This window comes from Vigna radiata, chromosome 1 (genome assembly GCF_000741045.1).
Source record: "Vigna radiata var. radiata cultivar VC1973A chromosome 1, Vradiata_ver6, whole genome shotgun sequence".
In the NCBI taxonomy this organism is placed as follows: domain Eukaryota; kingdom Viridiplantae; phylum Streptophyta; class Magnoliopsida; order Fabales; family Fabaceae; genus Vigna; species Vigna radiata.
The window spans coordinates 12394570-12407966 of record NC_028351.1 but is presented as its reverse complement, the minus strand read 5'-3'; the positions used below and the strand labels follow the sequence as shown (position 1 = coordinate 12407966).

General features: G+C 32.4%; 1 protein-coding gene across 1 annotated transcript; it reads left to right on the top strand.

Annotated features, from left to right (window-relative positions):
- The first annotated feature begins 281 nt into the window (after nucleotides 1-281).
- LOC106757617 (F-box/kelch-repeat protein At3g23880-like) lies at nucleotides 282-3350 on the top strand. Its single transcript, XM_022779434.1, has 2 exons — nucleotides 282-826; nucleotides 3293-3350. The coding sequence occupies exons 1-2, from the start codon at nucleotides 282-284 to the stop codon at nucleotides 3348-3350; spliced, it is 603 nt and encodes a 200-aa protein (XP_022635155.1).
- The last annotated feature ends 10047 nt before the right edge of the window (nucleotides 3351-13397 follow it).

Genomic DNA, 13397 nt, shown 5'->3' with positions numbered 1-13397 from the left:
TCGTGACCCAAAAGCTTCATAATCACTTACCTGATGATCTTGCATTCTCGATTCTTTTCAAACTTCCTTTGAGATCCCTCAAGAGATTTGGAAGCNTATGTAAATCATGGGCCCTCTTGTTTGAAAATTCACTTTTCGTAGATCTCTTTCGTATTAATTTCATATCTAATCTTCATTCCTTTTATGATGATACATCTATCATTTTATGTATCCTAGAAATTTACAGAGAGATTAATCATGGGCCCTCCTTATTTTTACTTTCTGGTGAGAACTTTCAAAATATGGACAAATTAAACTGGCTAGATCCATTAGAGATTCACCTTTCTGGTTTGAATATAGTGGGTTCTTCTAGTGTTAATGGAATTCTTTGCTTTGTCGTCGATAAGAAACGTTCTGGGTATTTATGGAATCCAGCTATTGGTGAATTAAAGGCCATTCCTCATAGTCCTATTGAGTATCTACCATTTCATGTCTTTCCTATAATGAGATATTTGGGCTTCGGTTATGATTGCATTAGAGATGATTATAAGGTGATTAGAAGTATGCAACCTGATAACAGTGCAGACATGGATTATACTGAATGGGATTACACACCCTTATATGAGATTTATAGCTTAAGAAGTAACTCTTGGAGAAAAGTTAAAATTGATGTCAATATTTTAGAAGATGGTGGAATTGGTGGTGATATCTACCTTGACGGAATGTGTCATTGGTTATCAAATATTGGTGCTGATGTGTCTTTGATATCATTTGACATGAGCAGTGAGACATATTATACAACTCCTACAGACATATGTTATGATTTTTGTAGAGATTTTGCGATGAGGTACGTGTTTCTCTTAAATGGATCAATTGCTTTGATATCAAAATATAGCAGTACATTTTACATATCAATTTTGACTGAACTTGGTAAGAAAGAATCATGGAATAAACTCTTCACTCTTGGACCCTTACCTTCGATTACAAGACCTATTGGAGCAAGGAGTATGGGCAATATACTCTTCGAAACAAATGATGGTGCACTAGTTTGGTATGACTTAAATACCCACAAAATAACAAAGGTTGATCTCAAAGTACCCAATGGTGATTTCTTTATTGTTATTTATAAGAAAAGTCTTGTACAAATTAAAAGAAAAAACAATTAATTTTATTTTAAGTGACTTATGACTTGTTATTAAAATTTTATCTTGTATACGTCGATTGCTTGGCAATTTTGAATTATAATTAAATATATTATAAATTGTCAAAATAATAATTATAATTTGAAGGTTTAATTTCTTTTTCTTACGATCTGATTTTGGATCTATTTCAATTCTAGATCTTTTACTTTTAAATATGTGTTATTATATCAAATAAAGAGAATTCAGTTTATAGATTTATCTAGAATAAAGAAACATACATGTATGTCTTAAAATATATTAGTAAAATAATCAATTACTTATCTTATTTTATACTCCATTTAAAAAAAAAATTGAAACTATTGTATTTTTAATATATTGTTATGTAATTTTTTAACAACTAATTAATGTCCTTTCTAAATATATGTTCCCTATCCGATGAAGAAAAATATGAAGTTATCATTCATATAGTACTATTTTGTGTTTACACTATAGTTAATAAATGAAATTTCCTTATAATCATGTGTTAGATCATAGTAGGATGAGTCTTTAATGTGTGAAAGTATTGGCTTAAATTATTATTTAAATCTCATATTGATTTATAAAATATGGTTTGAAATATGTTATTTGAAATATTTCGATTAAGAGAATGCGTCTTTTTATAAGTTATAAATGAATTATATATTTATTTAAATTTATTTCATATTTTTAAAAACTCTTTTGAAAGCTTCCATGTCAACATATCATATGATCAATTTTAATTATCATTAAGGATTTCGTCTTTGTATAAAAAAATTTAAAAGAAAAATACTAATAAATCATGTCTCTTCCAGAAAATAAAGAAAACAAGATCCTCCAAATAGTAGAAAACTAAGAAAAACATAAATGATACTTTAAATATTCATTATCAGTCAAATTATATTGAAGTTGTTTAACTATCATGTTGATTTTTAATTTACAAAAACCCAAAAAATTGTAATAATATATGCAATCACTACATGCTAATTTTTTTTTTAAAAAAAAGATTTTCATATCTTGAAACACCCATTTTTTTTTTGTTTATTGAAGAAAAATAATTTTATATTATATTTTTATATTTATTTAAAGTTCTTTATCCTAGAAACCAAAACTTATTACTAAAACTAATGAAAATAATTAAGTTATTTTTTTTCTTTTAGAAATTTTACTTGATAGTTTTTGTTACTAAGAAACAAAAAATGAATAATCAATTTAGTTATCTTCCATTTTATCATCGAGTAAATTGTATTATTTCTAATAACAAATTTGGTTGATTTTAATTAATAATAGATATTCAAATTCAATTGTTTTAAAAAATGGAACCATATAAGAAAAATTATCTTTCAATATTAAATGTGAATCAATTTGATACAATAATCAGTTTTTATGGACTTTAACATATTAGTACAATAAAGTAAGACATGCACTGTACTTCAACAATGAAATCTCATTCAATCAAATGAAACAAATAAGAGCAAATTAAAAATCTTAAGGAAACATTTGGAAAACGTTTAATAAAGAGAGACAATAAATACATAAGATTTTTATACTAATTCACTCAATTTGAGTTATATCCAATTTTTTCTTTAGACCTGTAAAGGAGTTCTACTAATCTTTGAACAAGATCTCTTAAGTTTCATCTCTCCAGGTTTATAAGTATTCTCATCACTTTTGGTTACAACAAATATTCTCACAACTTCTAATTCCCTAGTCAATCCTGACTAAACTGAGTTTAACCACTCTTGGTATCAACCCTAGACGACTTATCTGGAATGTTTAACTCAACTAAGTTAAACACCAAGTGTTTTAATCCTCTTTAAAATCTTCAAATACAACAAAAACGTTGTTGACACAGGTCACAAATTGGTAAATCTCAAGGAGAAAATAATTTTTCAATGCAATTGAATATGAAAGAGAGAATAATTTGTCAATGCAATTCTCTTGTAAATTTTTTCTCTTAAAACTAAAGCTTAGACGATGTAAGAGCAATGAAAAGCTTGTTATGTGTGTGTTCACTTGTTCATCAATTCTTCTCTTCATGTGATCGTCTATTTATAGCATTTCTTCTAATAGTATCTGTTAAACACAGAGTTGATTTCAAGTAGACTTCATAGCCCATTTAGGTGGGTAGTCAGACTTTGGTCCGTGTTGTGTAGCTATTCTGCTTTATCAGAGCTTTTGAAGATACAGCTTGTACAGTTTGACAGAGCTTGAAACTTTAAGGAAACATTCCAAGAATTTTCTCCCTATCTCTTAACGTCTTTATCCATCCTGTGCATGAATTCTAAGGATAATCTTGTACTTTAAGGAATTGTGGACATAACGAGAGCAAAGCATACAAGCAAGCAAACACTTTTTGTACATAGTATTAATTGTTTTAAACGTTTTAAACATTGACAAGAGATAAAGCACATTGTGTGTTTATAACATTTTGATACTTGTCAGATATAATTTTTGCATTGTTTAAAAAGTAAGTGTTTAATATTTGACATACAAATGATGTGAAGCACTAGATGCTTATTTTAAAAGTTTGGGTACACGTCATATCGTTTAGTGCATATTTCCTGGACCTTTATAAGATGCTTATCTTTTCAATACTTCTTAAACAAAAAACTTTAAGTTTAGTGTTTTACAAAGTTTTCATATAGACATTTCCTATTGTGTAGGCGTTGTTTGTAAAACATCATATGTTAGGCTATATAACATAGAAACGCTATTTTGTGATTTTAAGCATAAAGCGTTAAGCTTTTGTATTTATTGTTCATACACTTAGACGTCTCCATTTGTTAGATGTTATTTATCAAATAATGTTTGTTTAGACCATATATGTTGAGAACGTTGTTTATATAGAGTGTTAGAAATACTCAACTATTTCGGTTGTAGGATCCGAGACTGACGACGCTCCGAGCTTTCCTTCTATCCACTGATCTTCACCACCTGCTTAAGATCTCTTCCGTAGCACCAAACGGTTGTGACCTACAGGAAACACTTCGACGCTCAATTCAGATAGGTCTCAAGAAGGTCCAAGTGAATATTATCAGAAAAGTGTATTTACATGGCAATTAACACTATATTTATAGGCATCCTTCTCAATAATTAATAATAATGGCTCTTCAATATCATACCTTTTGTTTCCTTTTACGTAATATTCGTTCATTAAGACCATTTACTCTTCCATTAATTAGTCCTCAACGTTATACCAACCCGTTGCACCTGGCCGACCTTCGACATGCCTTCCACCCGACCGATCGATAATTTTCTGCCTCGAGTACGCCTGTCGGCTCAAGTATACTACATCAACATATTCATTATATGTTTTTTCAATAACACTATTTTGTTTTGCATGACATGTTAAACTTCAAAACATGAGTTGCTAGACAGTCTAGTTTCTCTAGATGATCTTGTCCTAACAATCTCTCATTCTTTATGTTTAACAAACACACACGCTAAACGAAATATGTTTATGAGGATTTTGAAGGTGGTTTAGACGATGTAAAACAAAGTATAGAGATTTCAAAAGAAACTTTGTTATTCAAGACATGATTATACCTTTTTAAATGTTTTACACGTTTAAAAGTCTAGACAATATTCATTCATAGCATGACTTCAAAGATGTATCAGAGTATTCAAGGCATTAAAAGGCATATAAGAGTGAATAATTATTTGATCATGATTATCAGAGCAACAATATCACAACATATCATTAATGTCAAATGTGAATGATATATGACTTTCATAAGTCATACATCATTTATGCAAAGTGCATTTGTATCATGGCAAATCAGCAAATAAGAGAAAATAATATATATATATATATATATATATATATATATATATATATATATATATTATATCAATTCCGAATAATATGAAGATGAATGAGTAAATGTTTTATAAAGATGCTATTTTTACATATGAAGGATGTATTCCTCCTAGATCCATCCCAAAATGTAATTTTCCCCTGAATAGAACGATTTATTAGTGTTTTATCAGTGTTTAGAGCAAATAATATGTGTCAGAGAATGACCTAATCTGATCATTATCTTGACTGAAAAATTCAGATAAGTTTGCTACACAAGGTTGTCAAACTCGATAGTTTACGTAAACTCGTAAGAGTCCAGTAAACTCGACTCGTAAACTCGTAAGAGTTTACTTTTGTATGAAAAAAAATATAAGTTATAGAAATATTTTTCATACAAATATATTAATTGAAATACATAAATTCATAGAAATATTCTAAACATAAATAGAAATGTGAAAGTCTTTATATATATTCCTCTAATCCTCTAATAATGACATTATTATCTTTGTCATCATCTTCATTCAAATCTTCCTCTCATGAATGTTGGACATCGATATCTCCAAATGTTATGGAATGAAGATACACTTGTATTAGTTTCATTGAATTTGATATGTTTTAAAATTTTTCACTAAAAAAGTAGAGGGACTTAGGATTTAAAAAATACAAACACTTTCATTCCTCTGATAAAACCATGAGAATATAATTTTTTTTAATAAATCATTTACATACTAAAATAAAAACTTTAATAAAACAATATAAATTTCAATTTCAATAAACATTATTTAGATAAAAATAAAAACATAAGTATATTTCGTTTATGTAAGAAACGAATAAAAATTTCATTTTCTAATAAAATCATTAAGGGTCACGAGTTATAATTTTAGAATAACAAAGCTTCACCCACCACCACTTGCGGCTCAAAGAAGAAGGGCAGACCAGAAGCTGCGACGCGAGGAAGGTGGTGAGGATGGCGGCGACGGTGGCGACCACTGTGATAGTGATCACAAACCAGGCGAACGGTGAAGGGGACGAAACGCGACCACGCACAAGGACTGAACGAGCGGTGACGACCGCGATCGGCAATCAGACCAAGCGTGATCACGAACGACGATCGGACAGAGTGAAGCTTGACCACGAGCGACAAAGATCAGTGGTGGAGTAAAAAAAACAAAGAACATTAATAAGGTTTTAAACCCTAAACAAAATGACCCCTATTTTCTTCTTTTATGCCTTTTTTTGAATTCGCTAAATTGTTGTGCAATCGCAATTCCGAACGATTCCACCGAGTCCATGTCCGATTCTACTGAGTTCAGTCTAAAGCCGAGTTTAATACCAAGTTAACTCGACAACCTTGACTAGAAACGTAAGCTCGAACGATTTAACGAGTTAACTCGCGAGTTTGATAACCATGATGCTACGAATGATATATGACTTCCGTAAGTCATAATTCATTAGGATAAATTAATGCAACACATTATATTCTCAAAACAATTCATCATATCACCTTAGCAACTTGTCACATTTTCAGCGAACTTTTTAGACATATCAAATTATTAATATTAGACTATATGTGAATCTTCTTCATAAACTTATACGTATTAGAGATTTTGGAATGTTATAAATGTTCATGAGTAAAAAATAAGCTCCCCTTAGATGAAACATTAAACTAAACTCTTCCTAAGTGACATCGTTTAAACCCATTTTTCTCCCCTTTATTTGATAAACATCAAAGGGTGGGAGGAGAGACAATTCACAACCCGAAGAATGATGGTGGTTGGTCAGCTTTAGGAAATAATTGGGCAATGACATTGTTTAGGATGTTGAGAAGGATTTGGAATTTTGTTGCTTGTTCTTCCTGGCGTGTTTTTTGGTCAGCTTGGCATGTTTTTACAGATTAGTAAAGACATGTCCATCATAAGAGTCTGATTTTTCTTCAGGAAGCTTCTTGATTGGAGAAGCCTTCTTCGACTACTTTGCCTTCTTTTCCTTTGATGCAGCTAGTTGAAGTCATTTGGTATACGCTCTACCTTAAATGCCTGGATCATTGTTGAAGAAGGAATGAGGTGTTCATGAGACGCTATTTCAGTAAACATTGAAAGGAATCGTTCTTCATTAATTGCCGCTTCTTTTACTTTCTCAAGAAGCCTTTTTCCTTCATAGTCTTACAGGGACTAGTGACTATGTAGATCCATCTTTATTAGATTCACAATTTTGCCCAAGCCTGCAGCCCTCAGTTTCTCCTTCTTCTTTATGTCCACATGAGGAGGATTCAACTTGTTCTTCCTCACATTTATGATTTTGATAGCATCAAAAGGAAGGATCTTATCCACCTTATTTGCCTCTAATTGCATCTACCTGATGTTTTTTATGTTGAATGTTTGGCCTCGAGAAGCACCCCTCACCAAAATATTATTCCTTATTGGGACGAGAACACTTAGAGACATCAGATACTCAAGAACCTTCTGCTCAACAATCAATCTATACACCAATAAGGTGTAATAACAACTATATACTTTTTTATTCGAGTTCCTGATTAGGTGGATGAAATGAATGAAGATCTTGTGGGACAGGTTGAAGGACACTTGTTAGGAAAATGCTTTAGGAATTTATTTTTAATTTTAATTGAGTCAAAGTTTGTTCCTTATTTTTAGGAGTTAGTTAATTTTTAATTATGGGTTGGAGTAGTGGATTAAAATTAGGATAAAAATGTTAGTGGATAGTTAATTTTTTAAGTTTTAAATATTGTAAGTTTCTCATTATTTTACAATAAATAATACAAAAGTATTTTTGCTTTAAGTACGTTATTGTGCTACGTTTCGTTACTCTAAAAAAACCAACAATTGGTATCAAGAGCTTTTTTTCTTGAGGGACCTATGAGAGAAAAATCTGAAAGCATGGAAGGAGATTCAAAATTTTCAACAATAGCACCATCAATTTTTGATGGTGAAAATTATCAAATTTGGGCGGTACGGATGGAAGCCTACCTAGAAGCTCTGGATCTATGGGAGGCAGTTGAAGAGGATTATGAAATTCTTGTTCTACCTGGAATTCCAATGATGGCTCAAATCAAAAGCTAAGGGAAAGGCATGCCTTTTTGCTGCAGTTTCACCAACCATTTTCACTCGAATCATGTCTCTAAAGTCAGCCAAAGCCATATGGGATTATCTCAAAGAAGAATATGATGGAGATTATCGAATTAAAGGCATGAAGGTGTTGAATCTCATTAGAGACTTTGAATTGCAAAAGAGGAAGGAATCTGAAACTATCAAGGAGTACTCTGAGAGGCTTCTAAACATAGCAAACAGAGTAAGATTGCTTGGTTCTATAAGGATTCTCGTATTGTTGAAAAAATTCTGGTTACCGTACTTGAAAGATTTGAAGCTACCATAACCACCTTAGAAAACACTGAGGATTTTTCCAATATCACCTTGGTAGAGTTGCTAAATTCCTTGCAGGCACAAGAACAACGAAGGGCTATTAGAGAAAAAGGCTTTGTTGAGGAAGCCTTGCCTACTAAACATGAAGACATTTGGAAAAACAAAAAAAGGAACCAACAACAAAACATAGAAGGTGTTGTTAGAAATGAAAGCAAAGCAGGAAGCTTCAAGGGAAAGTATCCTCCTTGCATGCATTGCAACAAATTGGGTCATCCTTCATTCAAGTGTTGGAGAAGTCCTGACGCTAAATGCACCAAATGCAATCAACTTGGGCATGAAGTTGTCATATGCCAAAACCAAAATCAACAGCAGGAAGAAAATGCTCAAATTGTAAATGAAGAAGAGGAAGATCAACTTTTTGTTGCAACCTATTTTTCAACCAATGCTTCAAGTGAATCTTGGCTAATTGGTAGTGATTGTATTAACCACATGACCTTTGACAAGGCACTCTTTAGAGATATCTGGCCAACTGATGTTACCAAAGTCAGAATAGGCAATGGTGATTATATCTCAGTAAAAGGAAAGGGGACAATTGCAATTACAAGCTGTGTAGGCACAAAATTTATTCCAGACGTTCTTTTCGTTCCTAAAATTGACCAAAATTTGTTAAGTGTTGGTCAACTGATTGAAAGAGGATTTAGAGTTATTTTTGAAAACAAAAATTGCTTGATTAAAGATGCAGCTGGTCAAGATATGTTCAAGGTAAAAATGAAAGGTAAAAGCTTTGCTCTAAAACCATTGGAGGAGGAGCAAACTATTATTTCATTCAAGGAAAATGTGACAAAAATCTGGCACAATAAGCTAAGACATCCTCATCATATTTTGGGTGAAAAGAGTTTCTTTTATTTCGCAGCAATGACTGCAACATTGTTTTTTATCCTTCTCAAAGTGGTTGTAGTTTGCCATGGAGCCAAAACAAATTCTTTCGTTAGAAAGGTCAATAGGGCTGAGGTCATGCCCTTTCACAGTAATGTATTTGTTGCCCATTCTAGTTACAATGTTAAGGCCATGATCGTATCATGGGTGACTATGGACAAACCAGAAAATAGTTTAATACGTTATTGGAACGAGGATGACCTTCTTGACTATGAAGACGAAGAAGAAAAGGAGCCTGAAGGTGATAATAAAATCAACGGTGAAGTTGTCAAGAAGAGTTATGTTTGAATTCACAGTTCAGGATTAAAATATTTTTTTCTGAAGCCAGATTGACCTTTAATGGACTTTTGTAGTTCCTAAAGCAAGGAGGAGTGTTAGGAAAATGCTTTAGGAATAGTTTATTTTTAATTTTAATTGAGTCAAAGTTTGTTCCTTATTTTTAGGAGTTAGTTAATTTTTAATTATGGGTTGGAGTAGTGGATTAAAATTAGGATAAAAATGTTAGTGGATAATTACTTTTTTAAGTTTTAAATATTGTAAGTTTCTCATTATTTTACAATCAATAATACAGAAGTATTTTTGCTTCAAGTACGTTATTGTGCTACGTTTCTTTACTCTAAAAAAACCAATAACACTCCGGTCATTAGGTGGTAGATGACAAATCTACCCAGCTCTGTAACATGGTCTCGTGAGCTACTCTTGTGTAAGAATGTCTTGGAACATGCATGTTGAAGAACCTTTGTGTAAGAGCACAACTCCTTATTCATGATCTCCTTGCCAATGTACTCTCTTTTGTAGTTTGTTCCATAAAGTACATTTTCAATAGTTCCATCATTCGCGTACATCTTATCCTAGTCTTCACGTTAATAGTTGTCATGCCTTGGGCATTTGATTGCAACAACAATGGTTTGAATGTTAACAACTATCTCTTGTCCAATGACTTTCGAGACAAGGCCATGGCATTGATGTTGTAGATTGTTCCAAAACTATTTGACCCACTTTGGTAACACAAGAGTACACCAGTCATAGAAGCCATGAATGCCACATCGAAGAACATCCTAAAGAACATTGTAACCATACTCCCTTTGTTCTTTTAGGTTGACCTAGTGTTAACACTCTGACAAGTGTACCAGATCATATCAAGTAATAATAAATGGTAAGTCCAAGTATCCTTTTCCCAAGAGACTCAAGGCACTAAATTGTTGTGTTTTTGCTTAACCAATCAAGACTATAAGAACAAAATATTTTAGGGTTTTTTGAATTTAAATTATGGAAAAATAAACATGAATGCAATTTGATCAATTGAGATTAAACACAAAAGTGGATGGAGGATGTTGATAATATGAGATGGATTTATTGCTAGGATTCAGATTTCACCCAATCACTCTCATATATCTACTTTTCTTATTAAATTCGCTTTATTATCATATTGTCATGCAAACTTACTTAGTCTATCCTTAACCCAATCCCTCGGCAAAAAGAGCCTATTACTAATTATTGGCTTGCTATTCCTAGCCTCCCTTAGTAATTAATAATGCATGATAAACGGAAGCAAAAACAATTGATCGTCCTACCCCGTATCCCTAGGTGGTATTGTTTAATCAAGGAATTTTCCATCAGTTCATGACAGTACCGTACATTCCCGTATCAATAAAGACAAACAATAATTATCGAATGAGTTAAACCTTGAAAGCATTAAGCGCATATGAGAAACCCAACAATTGATAATCAAAGCATACGACAAACATATAAATAAATAAGAGTTTCAATAAAAGAGAGTTTAGAGGTTACATCTTTCCCCAGCAACAAATAAGATTAGTTCCCCATCATCATGGAGAAACTAGGTGAAGAATGGAATGAAAGAGATAGAAACCCTAAAAAGGAGAAAATGAGAGTTGTCACCATCTCCAAATCTAGCCCCAAAGGGGTGAAAAGTGTTTTTTTATGCCTAAGCCATCAAAAGATACAAACCCTAAGATGTTCTGGCCTTTAAATAAGGCATAAAAAAAACAGAAAACAAGTCCAAGCCCAAACAAATCATAAAAATCGCAGAAAACAGGTCCAGGCGCTGGTCAACTACACTCTGGTCAACTTTTCAGCATTCTGGTCAACTTGTTGACTTTTCTGGTTGACTTTTCTGCATTCTGTTTGACTTTTATGCACTCCAACCATTTGATAATTTAACCATTCTTTCAAATCATTCCAAAAACCTACAAAATCAAGGGAATTTAACGATAAAATCATAAAACATGTCCTCAACTCTTTTATTCACAAAACTAAAGAAAAATCATGATTCCAAGCAAGTTTTTAAGTCAAAAGGGTGCATTTGATATCAAAATTAAGTATGAAAATAATGGTTTTTGAACCGTTATCACCTAGTGCTCAAGGTAGAGCCTTGTTTGCTTGTCTTTAGCGGGACCAACAACGGAGACTTTACGAGCAGCATCATAGACATCTTCTTGGTTTAGATTGGAGGCCATGAATGTAGGTGAGAGGTTCTTTCTACAGAGATTTTGAAAATTTATGGTTTCTTAGAGAGAGTGAGCATAGGATTTCTAAGATTTCTTCAAAAGCACGAAGGCTTTTGGTTTGCTTAGCGATTATATATGTCTTGAATGAAGGTGATTTCTTAATGTTTTAGGATCAATGATGACACATTTAATGCACTATGTACGATTTAACTGACTTGGAAAATTTAAGTTCCTCCGTAATTTAGACGATCCTTAATGGGCCATCTTGTTGGCTCAACGCACGAAACGTCACACATGAATGCAGTGTCCAGATGATTTGTCTCAAACGACGTTATAATTTGACGTCTTTAGACAACGTGTCTTAGACGTTATGCATTAGACGCTATGTAGCATGTATCATGAAGTATCCTTCGACAATTTGTCTTAAACCATACAATTGATCATATTATCTATGTCTTATGATGTTTATTTCTAGATGTTATATGCGAGCAATAGATGTATGCTTATCATTTTGGGGAAAAATATAATTTCTTGTGAGATCAAGATGTAAGAAACTTACTGTCGTTGACGTCGTATCCTTTGAATTGACTATTCCTTCTAGAAGTCTTCTTTCACAGTTCCTTTGTCATTAAATGATCCTCCTTTGGGAGATGAGAGCAGCTAGTCATTGGTTATGGAAGATCTTAGTCTTGACATTTTGTTTGATGTCACCAGTTGCTTATTTAGTATATGCCTTTTCTTCATCAAACAGTGTGACCTATTGGACTTTCTTTTCTCCTTTAAGTGTTCCATATTCTTGTATAGATGCTTGTTTCTAATATACATATCTGCAAGTAAATCATCTAGCTTTGACCTTTCATTTGTCGCGCTTATACTTGTTATTTCAACATGTAAGGCCTTTTTCAAACTTGACAATATATCTATTGTCATATTAACTATTTGTCAGTAGATCATGTTTGGGCCTTGAAGTAATAAACATTATCAATTTATAGGATAACATCTATACTTATCTTCCCAGTATTTGTTTTCTTTACTGTTTGACTTTCTTTTAGATTTGCAAGTTCTTTAATATTTTTCTTTAGATATTAGGATATAGACTTTTTCCCGTTGTGATATGTTATGACCATTGACCTGGTGTCATGATGGGAGTGTCATTTCGATTGTCTAATAGATCTACTACAAGAGATTCAATTTGTTTCTTTGGTTCCCATTTAGAGTTGGATCCAACCTTGTCAGTTTTTCTTGTCTTTTTTTTTGGATTAAGTATGTTTTTCGTCCCTTAAGTGTTACATGATTTTGGGTTTAGTCCTTACTCGAAACTTTGATGGCTTTTAGTCCTCATAGTTTTGAAACTCTTACTATTAGTCCTTAAAAATGAACAACGTTAACTTTTTGTGTGATGTGGCAAACGGCGAGGATGTGTCTTATGCCAGCTTCCCTCTTCGCTCTCTGCCACGTTGGTTTTCTTTTTATTCATGAAATTAAGCGAATGACACGTGTTGGTGATTGAAATCAGATTAGCAATTAGGGTTTTCTCTCTCTCTACATTTAATTCTTCAAACAACCATTTATGTTTCTCTGATAAGCTGTCGTTGAAGCTATCAAATTAATACTACTTTTCAAGGCAACTTCAGTATTGCCTAGTAGTATTCAAGAAAGTAGATAGGGCTAAAGT

Coding starts and splice junctions, on each gene's coding strand:
- LOC106757617 (XM_022779434.1), top strand. CDS start 282: ATGGACAAATTAAACTGGCTAGATCCATTAGAGATTCACCTTTCTGGT. Junction 827..3,292: donor TGTAGAGATTTTGCGATGAG/GTACGTGTTTCT, acceptor CGTGTTGTGTAG/CTATTCTGCTTTATCAGAGC.